The sequence below is a fragment of the Phodopus roborovskii genome, unplaced genomic scaffold (genome assembly GCF_943737965.1).
Source record: "Phodopus roborovskii unplaced genomic scaffold, PHOROB, whole genome shotgun sequence".
Classification (NCBI taxonomy): domain Eukaryota; kingdom Metazoa; phylum Chordata; class Mammalia; order Rodentia; family Cricetidae; genus Phodopus; species Phodopus roborovskii.
This window is the reverse complement of record NW_026126469.1, coordinates 15019497-15045457: the sequence shown is the minus strand read 5'-3', so window position 1 is coordinate 15045457 and position 25961 is coordinate 15019497. Positions and strand designations below refer to the sequence as shown.

The following is a 25961-nucleotide window of genomic DNA, read 5'->3' as shown; positions in this document are numbered from 1 at the left end:
TGTGCCAAGAATGATACATTCTTAAATACCACAGTTTATTGGAAGATAATTTAGGCCTCAGGAATTTGTTAGTTAAAATATAATTACCAAAATTTTAGGCTCTTTATACACAGCTGGCTTGAGCTGCATGCAGCCTGTTTTGCTGCGGATACAAGGTTACCTATGTAACACAGGCTGCCTTGGAATTCATGTTCTTCCTGCATGCTGGGATTATAAGCATCTATTACCATCCCTGGTTTAGTGGTTTGCTTATAATGCCCTATTTCAATAAATTTAAGAATGCCTACATTTGCATGTTCTCTCTCTGCTTTTTCATTAGTTTGGATAAAGGTTTGTCTATCTTGTGGATTTTCTCAAAAACCCAACTCTTTGTTGCATTGATTTTTTTGTATTGTTTTCCTGGTTTCTATTTTGTTGATTTTAGCCCTAAAATTGATTATTTCCTGGCGTCTACTCCTCTGGGGTGAGTTTGCTTCTTTTTGTTCTAAGGCTTTCAGTTGTGCTGTTAATTCTCTTATGTGACTATCCTCTGTTTTCATCATATGGGTACTTTGTGCAATGAACTTCCCTTGTAACACTGCTTTCAAGTTCGGGTATGTTGTGTCCTCATTCTCATTGAGTTTTAGAAAGTCCTTAATTTCTTTCTTTATTTCTTCTTTGACCCAGGTGTGGTACAATTACCTACATTTATATAAACATAAAATGTCCTAGGATTCATGACAATTTCTCAAAAGGATGGATTCACTACTTTAAAGAAAAAAAAAAAAAAACGTATGTAGGAAGCAGAAAAATATAACAAATAGTGGGTCTGGAGAGATGGCTTAGTGATCGAAAGCGCTGGCAGCTCTATCAGAGGATACAAGTTCTATTACTTGTATCACTACTATCTGCAACTCCAGTTCCAGGGGACCCAGCAACCTCTTCTGGCCTCTGTGGGCAACAGGTATGCATGTGGTACACAGACACATGCAGGCAAAACACAAAAAATTTAAAAAATGTTATTGTGTTCAGCATAAAACATGTGTCTCAGAAATCACCGGTACATATGGTCTGAAATGACATCAAAAAGCATATATCATTCTTCCTTTATAGATCTACTTTCCCTAGGACATTAGTCTCTGATTCATAATAATCAGTCCTGATAGGTTACTTTGTGACAATTTTAAGAAATTATGTGTAAATGATGCTATAGAAATAACATATCTGCATTTCTTTTCTTCCTTCCTTCCTTTCCTCTCTCTCATTCTTTCTTTCTTTTTTTTTTTTTTTTTTTTTTTTTTCCGAGACACGGTTTCTCTGTGTAGCTTTGTAGACCAGGCTGTCCTCAAACTTATATAGATCCACCTGCCTCTGTCTTCCAAGTGCTGGGACTACAGGCATGTGCCACCAGCGCCTGGCTCCAAATACGCATTTCTTAAGAATAGGGTGAAGATATACTAAAGACCAAAGCAGATTTCAAAGGAGCCTTGAATAGGCTACTGTCCAGACAGGCAACTGATAGAATACAGCTGCCGCTATTTTTAAAGGAGACACTATTCTTTCACCTACTTCATTTTGAGGGATGAACCCAGACAATAAAAAACACTGCTTCCTTCTACTTTATAGTGAAAGACACTGAGAAAAGGGATTAATACTCACCAGTGTTTTGGAGTGACCTGGCTCAGGCTGATAACTTCATCAAGGATTTCATTTTTAGCTTTTTCAAATAGTTCATTCTAGGCAACATAGAGACAAGTTAGGGTTGTCATGAGCCACTATATTTGTCCTATAATGATCTTCAGGGATAATCAAGAGAAGGACATGGATAGAGTGTGGTCACTAAGTTTTGGTTTGAAAATGCAAGACTACTAAGAACCAAGAAGCAGTCACAATGTCTATCTACCCTTTTGAATTCTGACTGAAGTTTTTAAATATAACATTTCTACATAACAAATGCTAAAGAACCAACACACACAATTTAGTGATCAGTAATAATAAGATAATGCTGGGTCTTATAAGTTTGCTATTTTAAAAAAATATTTAGTTCCCATTAGACTACATCTCCAATGTAAATACCAACAAAGTAAAAAGCTAATGTATAACTAAAAACAAAAATTAGATTATATTAAGACTACTAAAGAATATTCGTAATTTTTTCGGAAATAATTTTAACATGTTTCTACATCCTACAATCCCTAATTATTTTAAAATGTTGTAATAGTTTAAGTTATTGTGAAAAAGACTACTCCTAAGAAGTTATCATTAAGAGGACAGCGATTTCAGCCAGCAGATCAACAGCTCTGTAAGGACACAGTAATTAGAGTATGCACAAGGCCCCTGGGGCACTCAGGTATCATTACCCTGTCGAGCTCTCGCAGGCGTGGGTAGTTATTCTTCCACTCTGTCTCCAGGTTAAAGCGTGTTGCTGTGGAGAAAGGAAGATGCTCCAGTCTGACTGGTGAAGTCTACTTCTCCACCTTCTGTATCAGCTGGGTTTTGAGCATGTCTTGGTGCCCTAATATTCTGAATACTATTATTGTTACAGTTGTCTAAACTATTCTCATGACTTCTAGCTTCCCCATGTTCATTTCACAAATCCCAGCTGTAGCAGTGTAGTGTAACTGCTAGGAAAATGGACTCTGGCACTTTAATTCATGTCCTGGGTCTAACTCTATATGGTACTGGTTATGTAATTTATTCTTCACCTTTGTCTTCTCATCTATAAAATGGAAATAAAGATAACACAACATTGCTATTGTACTAAGTGGGATAAATAGTAACTTTCCAAATAGTAAGTGGGGAGGAGCAGCTGTTCTCACTGAAGACTTGGTACAGAAGAGTGTGGGCCTGGGGAAACAGTACAATGCCCAGTGTTTCCCTTCTTCCTGTGGGGAGGATCCAAGTTCTCTACAGGCCATCAAGCATTCTCTAGAGACTACTGCAAACCTGCTGCTTCTGAGAACTGTAATGCTGCCTCTGACAGGGAAATCAGTTCTTGTATAATAGAAGGTTTGCGTTTCTCCATTTTGCACCTGTTGTCCAATAGTAAATCACATGCTTGCATTTGAGGCCTGCTTTAAGAAGCTGACTTACCTTTGAAGCTATCAGCCTGTTGTTCAACCGACTCTCGAACCATTTTCCAAAAGCAGTCGGACACAGCAAGGCTTAGATTTCTCGTGGTGACCTGGTGTGCCTTTAGCATACTTGTCCTACAGAAGACCAGAGCTAAAGTGTGTCAGAATGACGAAGGAGCACTCACTCCACATTAACGCTGCCCAGCATAACTTTATGCACTAAGTGGGCTATCTAGCCTGCCCAGCAAGCCAAGCATTGGCCACATGAATTACTGAGTCTGGAAGGACACAGTTAGTGAGGCTGAGGGTTGGCTTTTGTTGTATCAAACACTGGCCAGTCTGGGGTGTGCACATGACTGGTGGACACTACACAGCAGACAGCACAGTTCTACAGAAAGCTTGTCACTGTCTTTCCAATACAATTCCCAATACAAAAAGAGAATCCTTGGGTAATGGCTACAGGAATTATCCTTACTTCTGTACCAATATGGAGGCAAACATGCTTGTCTACTTTTAGAAACTACACAGAAACTTTCAGTGTAACGCAATTGCTGTTTAGTTCTTCTGTTTTGATTTGCGGTTCAGTGACATTTTATTTTCTGTCAATTTCTTTCAATATTCATTCAGGAATATCCTGTTGCTACTTCCAATTCCATATTTTTTCTATTATTATAAGAGAAATGTGCACACATTTTTTACAAAGGAAACATTAATGAAAACAATCACTTTCTAGGGGAAACAATGTAAGAGGTGTGAGGGTTGTCTCTCAGTCCACATCTGCAGTGGTAGTCTGTCTTGCCATCTGCTGCACCATGTGACAAAACACTTCCAGTTCTGCCCAAGAGTGCTCAAGGACAGTGACATTTGATGCAGACCACCACTTGGACAAACAACCAACAGCAGGCTAGGTGCTATAAGACATGATCAGTCCAATTGAAGCACTTTGGTATAAGCTAAGCTCTCACAGTAAAGTCTTTGAATATTGTAACATGACACCTACTTTAGGAGCTTTGAATTCTGGAAAAATTCTTCTTCATATTCTCTTATAGCTTCAATGCTCTCAGCGCTGTTTCCTAGGAAAGATAGTGACCAAAATTTCACCAAGAAAATGAATTTCTATTATCTGAAGACAGCAAAAGTAAAAGTAAGTTAAAACAATCCATCTTTGCATACCTTTTCCTGTCACAACAGCAAAATAACCCAGAGCTTTCATTGGAAAGAGCTTGCCTTCAATTATCTGTTGTATCTATTTTAATAGATTGGAAAAATGTCAAATACAGACTCACTTAATTTTTAAAAACACAAATATGTAACTCAGAAAATATTTTAAAACTTTATCTAAACATGCATATACTTATCAGCATACATACACCTCTCAAAAGCATACAAGTTGTTTTGATTGTTAATATAGCTTTACTACATTAAATGACTAAACCTTGGAATGATTTATAGTGCTTCTGAGTCAGACTTTGGTTGAAGTTCTTGCCCTGCCATTTACTAGCTCTGTGACCTTAAATAAATGAGTTAGTTTTAATAAAAGGTTATGGAGGCTCTTAGCACAGAGCCCGGCAAAGAGAAGCACTCAATTACTTTTTCCTTATAGTTCCTTTGAATATTTAAAATTTTGAATTATTTTATTAAGTTAAAAATGACATTTGTTTATTTGTATATGTTTATGTGTGTGTGTGTGTGTGTGTGTGTGCGTGCGTGTGCGTGTGTGCATTTGGAGGTCAGAGGACGATTTGTAGAAGTCAGCTCTCTATCTTCTACTCTGTGGGTTTCAGGGATCAAAAACAGATTTGGCCACAGCAGCTTTACTGCTGACACATCTTGTAAGCTTGATTATCTGAAGTCTCACCAAGCTGGTTATCTTTTACTAATTTCTCTTCTTATCCTTGCTTGAAACAATATATTGTAGATTGGTTTTCAACTCTTTTAAGGACAAAATCCTTTTTCTGAGTGTCATAAAAAACTATGGTGTCTGGGCACAGGAAACATAAATCTATCATTCATACATGATATGAATTTCTGATTCTGAAGGTCCATTCAGATTAACACCAGGATGAGACAAGTTAAACCTAGACTAAAGCTGAGTCTTTGCCATAAAAAGGCCTGGAATAAGCTTCAACTACATCCCAAGTGAAGAAAGGAATGAAAGCATTAGGGGAGAAATGGAGGCCACAGACATTGTTTCTACTTTGCTTCTCCTTCTTCACATGAGAACCAATACTGTAATAACAATACTGCCTTGTTCTTAAAAATAAGGCAGAGAGGGCTGGAGAGATGTCTCAGCCATTAAAGGTTAGGCTCACAAGCAAACATATAAAATAAGTCACAGAGGGGCAAGACTCAAGAACAAGTTGCCACAACAGGCCCAAGAGGACCCTTCAAAGGGTCTGCTAGCCTTTGTCTAGCATCCTGGGCAAGTGATGTGGTATGTGCTGACCAGTTTTCTTCTGAGAATTTAGAATTTTGGTACCTCCTCTCTGACCAGTCTTTCAGAGAAGGCTCCTGGAAATGTGAGCAGGCTGCCTCTAGACTGCAGCCCATGCATCTTCTTCACAGCTCTACAATATGTTTCCAAGGCAACTATGACTATGTGGCGACCCTATGGGTCCTTTGAAAGAATCACTGCATCTGAGGCTGGTATGTCTGGGGACCCCGACACAGAGGCAAAGTCCCATAGATTTAAGGAGAAAAAGAGAAGCAACCTATGCAATAACAATGGGGATGAGGACCTGATGCCATTATTCTATAGGGGACTATGGAACACTTATTTATCATTTGTAAACAAGCCAGTCACCAGGTATACAACACTTGGTGCCCGAGAACCATTCTAACCACTGTGTATTATTTGAGTAGTAACTTATCACAACCCATGAGATCATATCATAGATGTCTTCATTCCTATTTGATGAAAAGCCTAAAGCACGCACACATGCATGCACAAACAAACAAACAAACAAACAAACACACACACACACACAGAACTTATCCTCACCCTGTTTGGACTGGCTACATTTTTTTCTGCCAGGTCTACTTTGGTCAAAACAAATATGGTTCTTCTTCCATGAGGATCCATTTGACTGACCAAGTCTGTAACAATACTGCGCTCAGCATCTACAGAGCCATCTGAAAAAAAAAAAAAAAAAAAAAAAAAAAAAAAAAAAAAAAAACCAGTGTAATAATTACAAAGCCAGTGTGAAAATTTAGTCTTAATACATTTACTTTAGGAATGTAGGCAATAAAATTCCAATGTCAAAGATGAAAACTATCAGAACTTCCCAGTTAAATTCCATTACTAAAATGACAAGAGAGGTGACAATGCATGTGCATGTATGCTTACATGACAGGCGCTGCAGCAACGCTTGGAACTTTAAGAGGAAAGGATGGGGTTTGGGAAAATCCGTGGGATTTACCTTGAATACACAGGATGATGGCGTTAGGATTCTGCATGTATGCTTTGCTGATACTGAAAATCATTTCCTTTGTGTCAGGAGCCATGCCTGATGTCACAGTCTTGAAGAAAAAGGTTTTTAAGTGTCATTACAGAAGGCTTCCATGGTGGGAATGGAAAGAAACACATCTTCTGTGTGTACTTACATTGATTACACCTGGCAGGTCCACAAGCACCATCCTCTGCAGCCCAGGGCCTTTGACATTTAAAGATATGGTCTATTCAGGAAGGGGGAAAAGTATATCAATCTCCTGGGGAGTGAATTTCTTAACAATATTTGTGGTGATTCTCCCTACAAGGCTACATTATTTAGAAAATTAAAAAAACAAAACAAAACAAAAAACAAAACAAAACAACAACAACAACAAAAAAAAAAACCTGAGTGTGGTGGCACACGTCTTTTATTCCAACATCTGTGAGGCAGGTGGGTCCCTATGAGGCTAGCTTGGTCTACATAGTGAGTTCCAGGCTAGCCCCAACTGCACAGTGAGACCCTTGTCTCAAAAAAAAAAAAAAAAAAAAAAAAAAAAGAAAACAAAAAAATTAAAAATTATCTATATACCTTGGAACAGCTACAATCAAAATACCACATCCATATTAATTATTAATATGCACAAAAACTTTATATCCCCAATCATGGCTGAAATGATTGCTGCCCTTACCTCAGGGCTAACAGTACAACCTTCTTTTACATTCTTCCTCATTCGGAGTTCGATTTCATGTCTTAATGCTGCAAGCTATTAATGGGAAAGAACAAAGTCCCAAGACAATTTTAATGACAAATACCCCACTTCTTTGTCTTAAAGCACCCAGGGGACATAAGGCAACAGAGATGAACCTGATTTAAATCCTACTCACATCTTCCTCTTTGGTAAGATCAAACTCCCGAGAGCTATCTTTAAACAAGGCCACATGATGAGGACCTTCACTGAGAGTCACCTGAAAGGACAGAACATATAAGATGCATTCACAACTAATTCACAGCACCTGCACAGTCCAGACAGGGCCAATCACTGCACATTTATGCTATACTCAGTTGCATTCAGCATGGCCTCTCTGTGGGTAGCACCCTGCTGAAACTTTGCAACACGGCTGGTAGGATCTGTCCTTATGACCTAGGGTGCTGCTAGCCTCTCTCCCACAGACAATGCTCTGTAGACCACCAAGCAGAGACACTGTCCCTCTACAGCTTGAAGAATTCAAAGAGAAGCCAATGCTTAATTTGGGATGAATTCAGGGAGAGGACAGTTCATTTGGTCCTCATTCCTCAATATATTAACTATAGACAGTATTAGAGATGGGGACACACAGGCCTGATGGCTCTGCTCCAGGTTTCCCTCCACACAGACAGGAAGAGTGGTGGAAGGTCTGATACTACAGAAAGACTGACCGTGGCTGCCAGGAGTCGCCATAGGCTTCTTAAGAGAGGCATAGGATGGAATATTTAACAATATACAGTGACAGTGAGTCATTTTACAAGATATTCCTTAACCTTTGGTGTATACCTTTCAAGGTATTATAATTATACTATTTAACTTTGAAAATGTATTTGTTTCCCTGAAATAAACCTAGCAGGTTACATGAGAAAACAACCAGCTGCTAAAAGGACTATGGTGTTGTGGCCTAAGCATCCCATATCCCAAAGGCCTTAGGAGGATTGTCCTGCACCTATTTCCATTTGAGTATTTGCTCATTTGTGGTACAGGACAAAGGGCAAAGCAAAAAGCTTAAACAAACAAATGGCAAATAAGTAAACAAATGGAATTTGGGTTTCTAGGCATAACTGTGACCTCAGATGCCAAGATTGTAGCAAAAAATGAGCTACAGAAATGAATCATCAGAAACCAACCCTTCATCTTACGTGCGATGTCCCTTCAAGACATGGTCATTTAGAAACCAAGCAGAAAGCTGGGCTAAAGAAGCTGAAATGCTCAGTCAAGATTTGCCAGTTTCACTCACTGCTCTGAGGAGACACAAACAGGAGTACATCAAGAAGTAGGAGTCCTGATGAACAGAAGGCTAATGGCCTTGCCTATTTGAAGGCAACTTCCTCCTAGTATCATTTATTTCCTGAAGTGTTACCCAAAGCATATATTGTTGCAGCATATCTGATCACACTGTGAACCCCAAGATTGGCTTATTTATTGGAAAAATCTGTTTCTAGTTGTGGTGAGGCTCAACTCTAGAACATACCTTTAATACAAGAGCTTTCTGCTATTGTACATAGGATTAAATAAAGTCAACCATAGGTCAAGTGGTGGAGCAAGCAATCAGGTGACAGGAAATGAACAAGAAAAAATCATAGAGGATAAGAGGGTGTCAGGAGGATGGAGACAGAGACACAGGAAGTAGAAGGGAGAGACACTGACTTATAGGAGTCTTGTTTGAGATGGTGTAGGAGAAAGGTTTTTTTTTTTGGAGTGTCAGTAGAGGAGGAATGTAATGAGAAATCTATGTGCATCTGTTTAAGGGGTACTAGGGATTTATTAAGATATGAAAGAGGGAAATACACTCATGAATACAGGATATGGTAAGTCCAGTTGCAGAGTCCTTGGAAAGCTGGGGATCATTCACACTTCATGATGCCCAACCCCACCTGACCTGGTCTTCATCGAACAAGAGGGTGTGACCCCCCCCCCCCTTCTTTGTAAGAAGTCATGTAGGCAAACAAGAAGCACTGCCTCTATTGGTCATGGGTGGAGTGAATACACCACTACAGAGGAAGGTCAGCTGGGTGCTTTCTCTGCCTCTCTGAGCTAGCAGGCCTTCACCCCAGCATCTGGCTCCTGAGTCTTTATTGGTAAAACTGAATGACTGCGATTTTGTTAAAAACAACACTCTACAATTATGATACTTGTAGCAAAGTAAAAGATAAATTCCCAATGTTTTTATGCTGATTCCTGAGCATGATACGAGGCACAGGTTCACTCTGGGCTTTACTGCTTAAACTGGAAGTATACTAGACTCCCATTGATATATAATGGATGTAGACCAAATACCACCAATCAATGAAGGAGGAACCACTAACACACAATATGGTCCAACTCAGGGCCAGACTCCAAAGAATACTGTGAACCACATCATAATGCCCAATCAATACTCCACCATGCTTGGTCCCATGGTTAAACCGATGACTGGTGCTCAGCCTTTCCTAGCTCTCAGGTCCCCTCCTCTTTGATACTTCTTTTCCTGGCTCCTAGTTGAAGCTATGGCTCTGGTTCTGCTTCCACACACTGGCAGATACTCCCTTGTTCCAAACTGCTTCCTTTTCCTTTAACCTCGCAGGTCCTGTATCTCTATGTCCATTCACTCCTTTGAGATCTGTTCCAGTAGATACTTCATCTTGACTCCAAAATTTATGTCTCCAGTCCAGACCACTCCCCAAATCTGTACATCTAGCTACCTATTTATTATTTCCCTTTAGCAAGAAAATTAAACTCTGGAACATCTTTCCCAACCAGGACCTACCTAGATGTTTCTATGCAAATAATACTGTTTAAGCTGTTCAGGTCAAAATCCAAGTCTGTGATGATTGGTCTCTTATCAATCAGTCAAGAAATCCTGTTGGTTCTTCTTTAAAAGTAATTTCATAAGCCTACCAATTCTTTTCATGCTCATTAATACTTCCCATGTCCAAGTATCATTTAATCAAACTGCCCTTTATCTGATCTCCATGATCTGACCCACTTGCCAGCGTCTATTTTCAACACAGCACCAAAGTATTTTAGAAGGTAATAAGACTCTACTCAGGACTTCACTGGCTTCCCATTTTATTTAAGACAAAACACACACTCTGTAAACTGGCCTAGCAGGCCCTAATGATCTGCTTATTCCTGCCATCCACTGAGGAGTCTTCACTGGCCTATCACACTGGCCTTTTTCCTATCCTCAAACAGGATTACTCCCAACCACCTTAGAAACTGCACACGAGCTCATCTCTGCTTGGAGCATAAATGTACCAGGTTGCAATATGACTACTTCTCTCATTTTCTTTAAATCTTGGTTCAAATGCCACTTTAGCTATACCACCTACAGCATCCTGTCACCCCCACTGAACTTCTCTGGCCCCATTTCTAACATGCTAAATAGCATAAATATTTCGACATTTATTATGCTTATGGTAAGAAGTTTCTTTAGTTTACTGCACACTATCTAAAGTCAGACATATCTGAACTGTGGCCTAGAAAAACTATGAATGTGTTTCAACATTAATTAAATAATAAGTTTAATTAAAAGACTGAGTTATTTATTTATCTACTTATCCCCTTATTTATTTATTCACTTACTTATTTGGTGATTTGACTGCAGAGTTCTTGGGTCTACAGCCATTTATTTTCTCCCTGTCTCTGCTGGTCAGTTGCTAGTAGTTTTATATATGGGCAATGAGTACACACACACACACACACACACACACACACACACGAGAGCACGCATGAAGATACAAGCCTCTTTTACTTTAGTGACTTTGTTCTTGCGGTGTTTCTGTTTATCCTTTTTTTTTTTTTTTTTTTTTTTTTTAGCTTAATAGATCATGATAATCAGCATAAAAAGGCCATAGAAAATTATCTACATTTGCTGATTCCAATAGCCTCACTCTGTCTCTCAGCCTCTGTGTCCTGTTCCCGATACCATCAGGAGGACTGACAGTGCCAGCTAGACAGCCACTGCACGTGGATGTCCTTTCCCACCACTCTCCCTTCACTTGAGCTGTCAGCTCTGCGCATGTGTGCGCCTGGCTGTCCTCCCACTAATTCCTCCAGGGGAACCCTTCCAAGCACTGTGTAAGAAGCCCCTCTTGCTTCAGTGAAATAAGTACGCCAAGCCTTTAGTTTTACACGAAGCGGTGCCTTCTCTAAGTTCCTTCAGTGAGACGGCTTCTTTCCTACCTTCACGGGAGAACGTGTCATCATCTCCCCAGATCCTCGTGGGAATATCCGTGCTTGGGCAATCATTTCCAGCACACTTGTTTTGCCAGCACTTTGATCTCCAACCACAACAACCTAATCACAAGACAGACAGCAGTTATTTGTATTTTTCTGATATCAAATTAAATGCAAGTAGAGTTTGAATGACATAATTTAAAAACATCTTTTAAGATATTTATAGCCAAAAGAAGTGATTTTTTTTTATTTTTGAAAACTATGCTAATTAAGAGTTATTTCTAAAGCTCGATCATTAACTTTTCACAAATATTTTCCACAGCCACTGTACATTTTCCTAACACACTTTGGATTCTATTAGGCTAAATTTCATCCACATATTTAATTTTTGCCTGGGTTTTTAACATAAAGAAAGTATAGTGGCAAATATCTGATAGTTTTATTTAAAACACATATATTTGCTTTTATCGTCTCGGAAATAATGAGCCAAGCAATGCTTAGTGATGAAGTTATCTTGGAACGGAGTAATTATGTTGACACAGGAGGGCACAGTCCTGGTGACAGCAGGTCCTGTTTATTTTCCCCTTACCCGTGGCAGGTGATCCTGTGTATTGTAACTGGCATCGTAATCGGAGAGAACATCAAGAACTTCAGAATACATATCAATCAAAGATTTCTGCACGAAAATAAGTTAAAATTAGTAAAAATAGAAAAGGGGTCAAACAGTAAAAGACTACAGATACATCAAGTGAGAAACATGTAGACAAATTCAAATTTGCATTGCTTTTTCTAATTACGTAAATATTTTCATAGGAAAACCAGTATGAGAATAAAAATTCTACTTCTTTAGCTTATTTAGAAATATTTTATTATTAGAATAATAAAAATTTAGGATCATTAATTTAGGATTTCATAATCTAATTAGATGGTAAAAGGGAGAGAGCTAACTACTACATAAAAGTCAGATAAGGGGTCGGGTGACCAACTGACAGAAATTACTGTCAGTCTAGGGTGCTTGAGAATAACAGAGGAGAGGGGGAGAGGGTCAAAAGCAGGAAAGCCATGACAGAGTGAAGAGAGGGCAGGAAGCACACGGATGTGAGAGCCTGAGGGACAAGGACAGATGTGGCTGAGTGGACAAGCTCTTAGAGCAGTACCTAAGAATAAGTACCCTAAGAATGGCAAAGGCTGCAATGTGAGTAAAGGAAAAATGTCCTGGATTGCTTTTCTCTGATGGAGCATGACATCCTGAATACAACAGTGTCAAGTAAAAAATCTAAGGGAGAAAAATGGAGAACCATCAAGTATTTACTAAGGGTAAGTCTTAATAGCAAGGTGGGGACATTATAAGAGTTTAGGGATAGTTTTGCCTCTTAATACATAGAAACACCTAAATGCCAAACAGCTGTTCTTACATCTGCCTAAAAGTGCACACATTTCATTACCATTATATCTTATGAGGAAAATAGGTTTCTAAGGTAAATCTCTGTTATTTCCTAATGCTTGAGCATGACTTTTCAGCATCCAATCAGTACTTGTAAAGGCAGTCAGGCTTTCGTGCATTGGGTGGTGAGGATTTAGAGTTAAAGCTACTAAACCATGTTTATTAAACTAGAATGACATCTGTGGATCTTGGTTCTAGAGGTGTGCCATGATTCACTATGGTTCTGGAATGCTGCAGCAACTCATGTTAATTTACTCTGACACATTGATGATAGCATTAAACTTTCAAGTTAAAAGTCTGTCAACACATCTGGTTTGAGTCTGCGGTGATAGTATTACTTAACTGACTGATATTAGTAATTAACAACATTGGTGACAACAACATCAACATACACTTATTTTTAAAATTTGATTTTAATTGCTGTAGTAGAAAATTACCTTGGAAAGTAAGTGTTAAATTTCAAGACTGAAGACAAACTGAAGCAGAAATATTAGTGAGGCAACAGTGGCAAGTATTACTTAAGTATTCAACAAACTAATAATCTTAATTTGGGGCAGTTTGAAGATAAACTAGGTATTTTATGAAAACAGATTCATAAGAAAGTCATCTCAATATATGAAGATTTTATGGGCACACTGTATGATGAATTTGGAAACTTCAATTTATGAAATATTTACATTGGCTAGAATTGAAAAGATGAGAAAACACCTCATAAATTATTATTATTATTTATCATTTAGGGGATGGAGAGATGGCTCAGTGGTTAAGAGCAGTGACTGCTCTTCCAGAGGACCCAGGTTCAATTCCCAGCACCCACATGTCAGCTTACCCAACCATTCGTAACTGCAGTTTCAAGGTGCCTGGCCTTCACAGGCACCAGGCATGCAAGGGGTATGCAGGCATACATTCAGGCAAACACCCATAGACAGGCAAACACACACACACACACACACACACACACAATTTTTTTTTGGTTTTTCGAGACAGGGTTTCTCTGTACTACTTTGGAGCCTGTCCTAGAACTCGCTCTGTAGACCAGGCTGACCTCAAATTCACAGATTGACTCCCTCTGCCTTCCGAATGCTGGGACTAAAGGTGTGTGCCACCAACACCCAGCTTAGACATAGTATTTTTAAAAGAAAATAAACTAAAAATTTATTACTTAATACACAATTTCAAATGTCAAAGTTCTGAGAACTACCAAAATAAGATAAAGTACCTTAAGTTTCCTATGATGGATGCCTTTGTCATCCTTTTGCAGTACTAATTTTCTCAGCTCTTTGTTCTCCTTCTCTAAACGTTCCAAGATCCTTTGATATTTTAGCTGCAACAAGACAATGCACATGACTGTGTAAGAAAAAGACAGGCTAACAAATAAATAGTCTAATTAAAATCTTCTAAAATTCTGAAGTTACATGACTTAACTAGTTACACTTAAATTATTGTTATACTTAAAAATGTCCCATGACAATGGGGAGAAAATAAAATTAGCAAGCAGTGAAATCCGTAATTTTCCATTATAATATAGCATTTAACTCAAACATTTATTTGCTTATGCTGGAGAAATAATTTAAAAAATACTAAAAATTTAAGAACTTAAGGAAGTCTGGACTATACCCTAAGAAACATTATTTCCTACAATTTCAAAATAAAGTCTCCAATATAAGGCTAATTGGTCAAAATTAAAATTACTCTCATTTGGACGTTATTTTAAGAAAGATGTTAATGTCATAAAACACAAGTGAGTAACACTTGTGCATGAATTGTGTGATAACTCTTTACAGAAAGCTCCCTGAGGTAGAGGTTTTACAGACAGGAAGCTTAAGGTTAGCGACACCTGCTAGCTTGTCCTAAGGCCACCAAGGAAGGAGCATTTGAACAGGTCTGTCTGAATAAAAGGCTTAAACTTCACTTTGGTCAAAGTCTATGTCTGGAGAAGCTTGTTTGTACTTAAAAATACTGATATAAAAAACAAACAGTTAAGAAAATCAGTTTAGAGCTGGGCAGTAGTGGCGTACACCTTAATCCCAGCACTTAGGAGGCAGAGGCAGGTGGATCTCTCTGAGTTCCATCCAGGATAGCCTGGTCTACAGAGCAAGTGCCAGGATATGCTCCAAAACTACATAGACAAACCCTGTCTCGAAAAACAAACAAACAAAAAAGGAAAATCAGATTATTTAGGGTTATTATTTCAAAGTAGCAACATACTTTGCTTTTCAAGGTTGAGCTGTTCAAATTTGTCACCTTTGTTACAGAAAATTAAAAATCACACTCCTCCATAATTAGCAGAATGCTTAGGCGTACAGCTTATATCACATCCAGGAAACATTTCTTAGACTTTTTTTAGGTTTTAAACTCCTGAGAAAATGATCTATTTTAGGAAATCAAGGTCCTATCATTATAGAATGTATAAGTTAAGCCTAATCATATCTAATAAAGCATTCATTTATGGCCTGTAAGGATTTAGTAAAATTCTAATATTTTTTTTGCTGTTTAAAGTTACTAGCCACCCATAGTTACTGAGCACTTGAAATAGTGTGCTACCTGCTATATGGAGCACATGTCATAATGATACTAATTTGGGGCACACTGCATGAAGTGAAATATATTATTAAGATTAATTCCCACCTGCTACCCCTTAAAATGAAAATTAAAAACTTTGCATACGGCCTGTGTATTTCTTTCACCTGAGAATCACTGATGGGGATAACCGCACAGCTCAGTACATGTTACTTACACAGAGTATCAACACTAAGTGGCTTACAACTGCACAATTACAGGGCAGTTCCATGGCATATTTCCTTGTAAATATGGAATCAATTTGGAGAATCTACATTTTCTTTCCTTAATACAAGTATCAACCTGTAGCCATCCTCCAGAAGTGCAAATGGGCTGACAGGTGTGTGTAACCTGTGGAAAGTTGTGAATACAGACACACACAAAACTGGAAATCGACTTAAAACATTATAAATTCTTTTGTGTGTGATTTCATTTTGTAACTTGATTGTGTGGTTCTTCAGTTGAACTCTGTAGACACCTAAGTTGTGTTACAAAGTCAGAAGGTTGGGCATACTTACTTACAATAAAAACCCCTCAAAATTTGAGACGTATCGTAATTACCTTAAGGTCCTTAAAAAAACAAAGACTGTAGCTGGGTTTAATGGTGAGCAGGCATTTAGGAAACTATGGTAGGAGGATCTGAGTTCCAGGTCAGCTACATAGTGAGACCCTCTCCCAAACCAAAACCATATAAACTAAAGGAACTGCAAAAAATACCCCAAAGATTACTGATTTCCATTGCCAGAGATTCTGACTCAGTGGGTTTAGGATGGGCTAAAAATCTGTATCTAATAAGCTTCCAGTGAATAGTGATGTTATGGCTCCAGGGACCACCCTCTCAGAGAACAGTAATTTTTATTTTCCCTTTTAAAGGTATAGTATATTGAGTACACTGCAAGGGAGCAGTGGTCTGGGCAGTAAGTAGAGCTAACTAGTCATAACTCATGGCAGAAAAGCCTGGAGAAAGTCAGGTGCCAGTCACAGCACAAGTGTTCTCAGGGTCAATTACACACGGGACTCCGAGAATAGATCAAGCAAAACCATGAATCAGAAATATATTAGCTGCTTGATTTCATTTAGACTGCTTCTTCTTTTATGTCCCCCCCCCAAAAAAAAAAAACACCAAGATGATAAGTATGCCTTTTGGCTTATAAAATTAAGTCTTAATTATTAGATGTTAGTAATATAGAGTAACTGCTGCTGGCAAATCTTATACCAGCAAGGCAGGCGTGTACTCATTACATTGTACACAAGTGATTTTTAAATAGTCATTTTTATCATTAACCAAGTGATAGGCTTATACCACCAGAATTATCTTTAGGAAAAAGTTTCATGTTGATTTCAGGTTGCAGAGACGCAAAGGCTACTGAGGACTCAGTAAAGAAACATGAAACTCAATTCAAATTTTATATTTAGCCTAGCAAAGGGAAAATGTAACCATTAGGTTGTATAAGGACAAATACTTTTGGCCATTCCTATCCTGCAATAATTATCTTTAACATCAGGATAAAAATCACTTAAAGTAGGAATCTCTACAAAATGAATTCACCTGCTATTCACTTGATTTTTTCCTTATTCCCTATTTCTAAATTAGCTTTTGTAGACACAAAAATTACTGTTAGTGGAAAGTATTCCAACTTTTACTTTGCTGGAAAAGGATCCCACTGTCCATACCCCAGAGAAGTTCCCGGGGCTGGGGATGCTGCTCAGTGTCAGAGTGCTTGCCCCCAGGTATGCTGCCCTGGGCTCCGCCTCGGCAGCTCATAAGGAAAAGAGCACTGGGACCTCTCACTGTTACCTGTGTATGCAGAAGTTCCTCTTGAAGTTGATCAATTTTTTCTTTGTCTGACACCTAAATATTTAAAATAGATTAATTTTTGTTGATTAGGTTTAGGGTTACATAGAATACACAATAGGCTAAAGTTGTAAAGCAGTGCTAAGACTATATGAACATTTAAAATAAAATTCAACTCAAGTGAGTATTTAAGATAATAAAAATACTTATACTCATCAATGTTAACAGTCACCAAAGTCTTATGAAATGGAAACATCAAGGAGTCACTGTCTTGTCAGCATTCCAGTCATTTGTTATGAAAGACTTGTTAGAAAAAGCGGAGATGGCCATCTGGGCTTTCTCTATCAGAGGTTGTTTGGTACTAAGGCACAGGAATCTAACATCTAGAGGACTGCTCTTTCTCCAGACACAAGCATGGGGATTCCAGATACAAGTCATTGTTCATAGCCACTGCCAAAGCTCATTGGTCACAGTGAACCTTCTAAAGAAAAACTTTCAACTTCCTCACTATCAGGAGTGATGTGCATGACCAACGGATAGACTAACTGGAATCTTTGAAAGTTATGCAGAGCCAGAGGCTTGTTTTTAAGTTCGATCTCAATGCAACATCAGCTAACTCTCAACAGAGCAGATGTATTTGTAGAAATGAAACAAGTTTTGCAACTAAAACAGATTTGAACATAAAAAATAAAATTTACAGTATTGTGGAAACTACTTCAAAATGTTATCACTAGTTCTAAGACAAACTTTTAAAAGTCTCCAGATTTCATTGTATAATAGAATTTAAAGTAGTCACAATACAATTATAAGCAGAAAATACAATGAGAACAATGTCATGTATGAGGCATGTAACTGTGCACTGATTTCTTCACAGAACAGAATTGTCTTCATCAGATTTTAAATGACACTTTTTTAATTGAAGTAGACATTAATAAAATCTTGTCCATGCTACAAAATTTGTGACAAAAATTTTGTTTTTAATCTCAAGTGGTAAGAAGAGACTTGCTGGTGTAATCTATTTTTCCATTTTGATTATTTATGCTCCGGTAGATTGGACAAGAACTATTAAGTCTCTTAAAGCATGAGGAGGCAGGCAAGTTGAAGAGCCCACAACCCAAAGAACAAAGGCTAAAAGACCAATGAAGAACCACACCACCCCGTATTACAATCATAGGGCATGCCATCATTCAGTAATGTATGAGCATAGGAAGTTGTGGTGCAGATTAAATTCGTGACTCATTTCAAAGGTTCTGGGATTTACTTCCTTCCACTAAATATCCATTCAACTGTAGTGAATTTACAATAAGATATATAAACACTACTTTCAACTGTTTTTGCTTTCCTATTTTTCTTGAGACAGGGTCTCACTATGTAGATCAGGCTGGCCTTGAATTCACAGAGATCGACCTGCTTCTGCCTCCCAAGTGCTGGGATTAAATGTTTATTATTTGCCACTAGGATCAAGTTTGTTTTGGTTTTAGTTTTAAATGTAAACTGAGTGATTTCTTGCAACATATTCTGAATTACTATAAAAAAAATCCATTACCTAGCATATGGGAAAATAATTAAGAAACTGTATAATTAAATTAAAATGTTAAAATGTTAATATAAGCCAAGAGCTGTAAAAGGTTAACTTAATAGTTGGGTTAAAAAAAAAAAAAAAACTACATAAGAAGTCAGAACAATTAATGAAAATATTACAAAATGGTGTACTTCCTCGCTGCTTTATTAAATAAGAATCAAAATTAATGTTTTAAGGTAGGTGACAGAGTAAAAACAGATCTCACAGTTTTCCTAAGATACAGAATAAAACATTTTAGGTTTATAAAACCAAGTATTAAAGATCAGTGAGAAGGTAACTTTTACACTTTTCTTAAGAGACTAGCAAGAGCTTCTTCTACTCTGTCCTTTATTTTAGCTATTTTCTTCTCCTTCTTTTTTTAATGTGCATACACTTGCATGTTGAGGCAGTAGTTTGGTGTCATCTTCAGGGACCCTACACACCTCCTTGCTGTAGAGCTCTTCAATTAAACTAGGCCCCACAGAGCCCACTTCTGCCTCCCCAGCACTGGGATTACAAGAGTGCCACCATGCCTGACATGTTTACATGGGTTCTGGGGATTGAACTCTGATCCTCATGCTTGCGAAGCCTATACCCATCCCCACCCCTACTAGACAACTCAATGGTTTTACTGGTAAAGCTCAGCTACTTACAACATGAGACTCATGCTCTGTTGTGTAATGTATTTAGTTCTTATTATGCAATACATTTTAACGTCACCCTGACAGGAATGAAACTAATGGTCTTGAACCAGAGCTTTTCCACAATTCCAAGGCTGTGAAACTGAGGGAGAAAGGGAGGGATCTTCTGCACAAATGAGCGCATGTAAAAGAGAACCTCAGCTCCTCTTGAGAACAACACTGACTTTAGAACTTATTTCCTCCTAGGAGGTCACCGTGGCTGTTCTGAAATAGTCAAGTGTGTATCTGAGACTCGCTGGAAAATTATATCTGGACATATTCATAGGATGAAATGACTAACAACCTCTATTGATCTCTTTTGCTCAGAAAATATAGGCAAAATTTTTACTTCTAACAAAATACTAAAAATTAAAGACCTAGTTAGATTCTTCAAGAATAGAGAAATAAATATTTAAAGAAATTAAAAGTGCCCATGGTTTACTTTAGGTCTCCTGCTAACCTCAAATGCCTGGAATGATGATGTCAGGGACATAGATTTGAACTGATGACATCTCTGTCATAACCACAGGGGAATAGAAGAAAGAAGACACAACATGGCACTGGGCTTTCAGGAAAGCAGGATGGTGTCTTTACGGGACAGCATAAATTATTTTTCATATCCCATTAATATTCACACAAGGCAACTCCACATTGGGCAGGGACAAGCCCTGGTTTGTGGTCCACTAAGTGATCCTTTATAAACAAGCCAGACAGAAACACAGTTCTGTCACTCTACTTCATAAACCCCAAAGAGGGGAACAAAAGGGTTGAGTAAATGACCAGTAAATAGAACAGGAATGATATCCTCACGTCTGAAGACTTGTAAAGCAGGCATGACTGCTATCGTAGACAACCAGCCAGCACTTAGTACTTCTGTCACTGGAAAGGTCAGAATTAGAAGCATGTTGGTATAATCTTAAATTTAGATCTTAACATGGCAGACATATGGGCTTCATTTCTATCTTACCACTATGAAAAAAAGACCAAATTGCACTTGGCACTATATTCATATTTCTAACATTCCAGAACACACAAACTCCTTCCACTTCCTTCTATAACAAACCTATGTGTGGATGGCTCAGTGAATGATGTGCTCACAACATATGGAATTAGAGAATATTTAAAATAAGTTCTTCCTAAAGTCAAGATATCTACTTTAACCACAAAGACGACATAACTTGATTTCTTCTTCTACTTATTTTATTCACTCACTGAAAACTGAATAATATACAGTTAGTTGTTGGTTGCACAGCCATGGAATTGAGAAAAACAAGGAAGTGGCAGTGAATGAACATGGAAGTAATTATGATGATGAACACTCTCAAGCATTAACAACAACTAAGATTAGCCAGTAGAAGCATTGTATCGAGTCTGTATCTGTAATAGTCCTTGATTTAGATGTAGGAGCAAACAAGAAGCTAACTATATATGACTGATTCTTTCCTCTTGGGTAACATTTGTACATAGTTTTAAAACTTCTCTGATCTAAGTAATGTGATATAATTAGTTTAAGAGCTGCATATAAATGCATAATCACTATACTTGCTTCACTGTGATAAAAGTCTATACAGAATACAGGGACCAACCTGTGGGGCTTTAACACTTTTAACACTTTTAAGGACTTCATGATGGTTTCAGTATCCAACTGGACCACATAAACAACAATTCAGGGTTTCATCCTAAATACAAATCCATGGACACTCACAGATAACCTAATTTTCCAAACCTAAATTCCTACACTTGAGCTTTGTCTACACTACCCACTTTAGGGGGTATGATGTATCTTTTAAATTTAATTTGTTAAAAATAATTTCCCAAAGCTGGAGTCCACCAACCGATAAAGGTTACATGATCTTGGCAGAAATGGCTGATTAGTGTGATGCATCAGTAGCCCCCGTAAACCATCCATCACCTTGCGCTTCTGTTGGGCATAGCTCGTGCTATACTGGCCAGCGGTTCTGCGTGCTTCCTCTTCGTGCTCTTGAATTTGCTGTTGTAAGAGAATGAGCTCACCAAGCAGACCCTGCCATGAGTTTACAGTGAGGAGAAGAGGAAAATTGGGGAGGAGAACAATGTTAAACCAAAGGGTACAACAGAAGAACAGATGCAAGCCGGGGAAGAATGGATAGCTTAAAACAAAAAATGGAAACTCATGCACCCACAGTGCCATCCCACGGATGGGCTCTGCACTGCCGTTCCATTTTCCCCTCAGTAAAACTGGGCATAGCAGAAAAATCAAATAGCATGGTGAACATGAAGGTGCAGTGACTGCTGACTTAACAACCAGCCAGACAATGTCAACACAAAGTGAAACTAGAGTAATGGGTATGCTCAGGGAAGACAGCATGGCAGACCCCTCAATTTCTTGGTAAAACTCTTCACAAAATTGGCCCATGTGTATTAACTAATGTGTATTGTTGACTTGAAACATTACATAACCAGGTTGACTGCATTTTCACTTTCTAGGAGTATTTTGACATAAAATAGAATAGCCTCTGAGAAAGCAATTGAGCACATACCAATTAAAATTTAAGATACAGAGATGATATAGTTATCATGAGAACTAGAAAGTAAAATCCAGCTGGATGATATTACCTTTGTAAATTTTATTTGTAACACTGACTCTACTCAATCATTAAAGGTTAAGCTGGTACACTGTGAGAACACTGTGTTCACATGTGGCATAATTCTAAACCACGTGTGGCCTTCTGTGCTGCCTACTGAGCTAAGGACCCCTTTGTGTTGTGACTTGCTGGCTTATGAGATAGCCAACCTTGAGATAAGTGAAGAAAAGGACAACTAAGAATCAACAGTGTTAGCAGACTGATGTTTTCTCAATCAGAAAAACTAAAATGGCGAAGTTACAACAAATAATCAATTTCAACAGTGTAGTATGTTCAAAAACAATGGGCTCAGACTTACCAAGTCATAACACTAAAGGCAAGAAAGCTACTAATTACTAAAACTACCTAAACCAGTACTTTAAAAAGCTTCAGATTTTAAAAAATAATTGTCAAAAATACTGTTATATATCATTAGAAAGTCTCTTTAAAAAATGATGGTTGACAGGACATTTAAATTTTAGTTTGTACAAAGCTTACTTAATTTACCTTATATAACCCAAGAATTCAGGTAACCATAAGAAGGGTTCTTATTCATAATCCTGGGGGGGGGTGGGGTGCGTAGAGGCTTGCATTTCAGTAAAACATTTTAAATTATCGAACAATTGATAGAAAATTTGAGAAATTTTGTTTCATTCTTAGTTTTGATACCATGATTACTGTATCAGACAATGAGTAAAACTGACTGATTTGCAGCAAATCAAAGGGTGAAAGCAGTTGACAAGAGAAATGTCAACGTTTGTTTCCAGATTCAATAGTACAAAAGGGACTTATAAAACTCACTGTTATCTTTCAAGATATATACATATGTATGTATATATGTAGTTTTATGATCATTGACAATTTTGTCAGTCACTGCCAACTATCTTAATTATTTTCATCATTTTTGTCATTTCATACATCAAACAACAAAAAGTAATTTACAGTGTTATTTACTAGCACATTTATCTTCCATGTTTTATAATCATCCAAAGATTTAGATGACACAAACATTTTTCTTTAAGAAGGCTTCCTATGTTAGCCTGCAGGTGTGTCCAACCCAAGGCCCACAGGCAGCACAGACTCACTCAAGCATTCTATTTGTTTGACTTTTTTTTAAAAAGTCAGTTGTGCAGTTTTCAAGTGTGAACTTTGTAAATGACAACCAGTGCCAGTGTCAAAAGGTGGGACATACCTGGTAGTAGAGCTGTTAATATTTACATACCACTAATACTTTAACTTATAAAATGCCAAGTAATTTTGACTTAGCTTAACTACCCCACCCTGAATCACTGCTTATAACTACACAGGACTGAATAGTTAATATGATAATATCTATGGGACTACCAGCAAATACTTTCTAGTGACACCTCACTTTCCTTCCAAGTCTGTTACTGAAGCACTGTTATGTGAAGATAGGTGAAATTAACTGTTACCTCCTAAAAAAAATTGGAGAAAACAAGAATTAGACACAGAAAAAAAAAAAAAAAAAAAAAAAAAAAAACCTACTTACACTATGCTATGCATCTTATGGTGACTTTCCCCCAACTTTAAGAACCAAATAATAAACTGTGCAGCTGCCAGTCTCTGAGCACGGAGAACAAGAGCCAAGAGGCAGATGGACCAGACACACAGATTACCAAACACAGTTTTGCCAGCAACTCTCCTGAGCCTGAACTCTTTCATCTCAAGAAACAATATAAATCACAGTATCTGTTACAAATCGCAATGATTACGATGAACAAATATAGAAGGTAACTTCTATAATTTACTTTCTATAATTTATCAGAAAACAAAAGAACTTCCCTATTTCTGGAGACAAGTCTCACCATATAAGTTTGGCTGGCTATGCAGACAAGGTGGTCTCAAACTCAGGGCCTCCAGGTTAAGTGCTCTTGTAAAAGAGATGCCTGGAGCTGCCTAGACCCTGGCACATAGATGAACAGTGTTCACCACACACCACACCTGCTGGCATCTTACTTACTCTTATATCCCAACTCTAGGACTGTGAGGAATACATTTCTGTTGTTTACAGTCCACCTGTAATCCATCTTTCATAAAGCTAAGATAATTACCTCACTTGCTATGCTACCCAGATGGGTGTCAAAGGTCTGGCTTCCAATAAGCCTCCTCTCTCAGCCTCCTGAGTGGCTGGCACCATAGATATGCTCCACTTTGTTTATTTTAATATCTAGCACCTTAAATAATGTCTGACATCTGAGATGTGTTAACACCCACAGAGAGCTGGGGTTAGCACATGTTGTTTGAGTCAAACACAGCTGACTTTTACCTATAAATCACCTGAAGTTTCTAGTTAAAGATAATTTAAACTCTAAAACTGTTTAGAAGCTACAAGGTCAGTCCTACAAATCATTTTCCCATTTTTCACAATCTCCAAAAGGCTTCATAAAAAACCAAGGAGAAGAAATTAACTCACAGCATGTTCTCATTGTTCCCTTAATTCTTAATAGCTTTCCATTTATTTCTATTTACTTCTCATAATCTTTAAAGGGGACTGATTTCCTTTTCCAACAGAGGAAATGAGGAACTCAGATAAACTAAACAATTTGTATCAGTTTAGATTCCAAAGTCTGCATTAGTTCTACCCAGTAATAGTACACAGCTATTCCCAAAGTGCCTTTGACCCATTAGAATCTACCTGCATTTCAAAGAGCACAATGGCAGTCATATCTAGACTACTGCAGAGCAGAGCTAGCAGCCTACAGTGGGCAGGCAAGTAGCTGATAGAAAAATTATGGTCTGCAAACCTAAATAAAGTATTTAACATTGGGACCCAAAGATAATGTTTGCCAAATGTTTTGGTTTAGTAAAAGAACTTTAGGTAATATTCCTCAGTACAACTTTCCAAACTTTCAATAATCCTGCAATTTGTTTCACTAAAAACAACTGGTTTCCTAATATATAACTGCTCAAGATATTTATGAATGCAAAATTTGTCAAAACGAAATGTCTTCCCACTGTGGATCATTTAATTTGCTCCAATGAGAAATAACATTCTATGTATTTTACTACTTGAACATTTTCTACAAGTAGTTTTAAGAGAGAAATAAAATGGCTATCAGTAATTACCAAAAGTATAATTTCCATTATTTTTTGTTGTTTCTAAGCGTCTAGCTACAACAGTATAATTTATTGATACATGCTCATAGTATTTCTTAAATAACATAAACATGCAGCATGCTTCTTATTAGGCAATGCAGTAAGGCTGTCTGCTTAGTCATTCCATTTTCCTCAGGGCCAATTCCCCTACTTTTCTTCTGATCATTCTGTTTCTGATCTACTAAGTATACAAGTGCTGTGCATTCTTGCCAAGAATAATCTAATCTATACTTGCAGCTGCTAGCTGCGCAGGAAAAGAATTCTTCAGACCTGTGGTTACTTGGTGGTGCTGGCTTACCAAAAAATCTCGAGTCCACTCACTCACTAAAACAGGCTTACCTGTCCAGTTCCTAATTTGACTTCTGAAGTTTTAAGTTCTCCAGATCCCAAGGACTTTACTAAGTTCACATGAATATTTCTTCCAGTGAATAAAAATTTAAAACTTTTTTCCAAGTGTTAAACTTTTGATTAACACAACCATTTATTATAAAGTAGTATTACTATATAGTTTAAGCTAAATGAGAATTTACTACCCTTTTTTAATGTTTATTGACAAAGACACATTAGAACTTTTGATCAACACAGAATAAACAGTGTCCAAAATCTAAATAATATAAGTTAAGGTATAAGCAAAGAAACGGGATGATTGTTCAGACTGTGCAATGTATATGCCTTCTGTGCCTTCTGATGATCTCCACTGTAATGCTCCAGACACAGCCAAGTCTAGTGAGCTCAGGACAGGAAGCCACCAGGTCATCGTGTTGTTCATTCTGACTTAGGCCACGCTATCTGTGTCCCCTCAACTCCCTTTA

The 25961-nt window shown here is 37.7% G+C and overlaps 1 protein-coding gene across 4 annotated transcripts in view; it reads right to left on the bottom strand.

Annotated features, from left to right (window-relative positions):
- Positions 1–25961, bottom strand: part of Opa1 (OPA1 mitochondrial dynamin like GTPase) — a 72565-nt gene that overhangs the window by 34763 nt on the left and 11841 nt on the right. For 2 of the 4 annotated variants that reach the window (XM_051191267.1, XM_051191268.1), the window contains 15 exons: positions 21342–21452; positions 17192–17245; positions 14054–14158; positions 11980–12066; positions 11397–11510; positions 7369–7449; positions 7173–7247; positions 6657–6728; positions 6473–6572; positions 6055–6185; positions 4227–4299; positions 4054–4126; positions 3073–3188; positions 2340–2404; positions 1639–1715 (listed from right to left, as the gene is read on the bottom strand). In XM_051191267.1, coding sequence (XP_051047224.1) covers positions 1639–1715; positions 2340–2404; positions 3073–3188; positions 4054–4126; positions 4227–4299; positions 6055–6185; positions 6473–6572; positions 6657–6728; positions 7173–7247; positions 7369–7449; positions 11397–11510; positions 11980–12066; positions 14054–14158; positions 17192–17245; positions 21342–21452 — 1334 coding nt within the window. The remainder of the gene's footprint in view (positions 1–1638; positions 1716–2339; positions 2405–3072; positions 3189–4053; positions 4127–4226; positions 4300–6054; positions 6186–6472; positions 6573–6656; positions 6729–7172; positions 7248–7368; positions 7450–11396; positions 11511–11979; positions 12067–14053; positions 14159–17191; positions 17246–21341; positions 21453–25961) is intronic. The other 2 variants (XM_051191269.1, XM_051191270.1) reach the window with 1 other exon arrangement.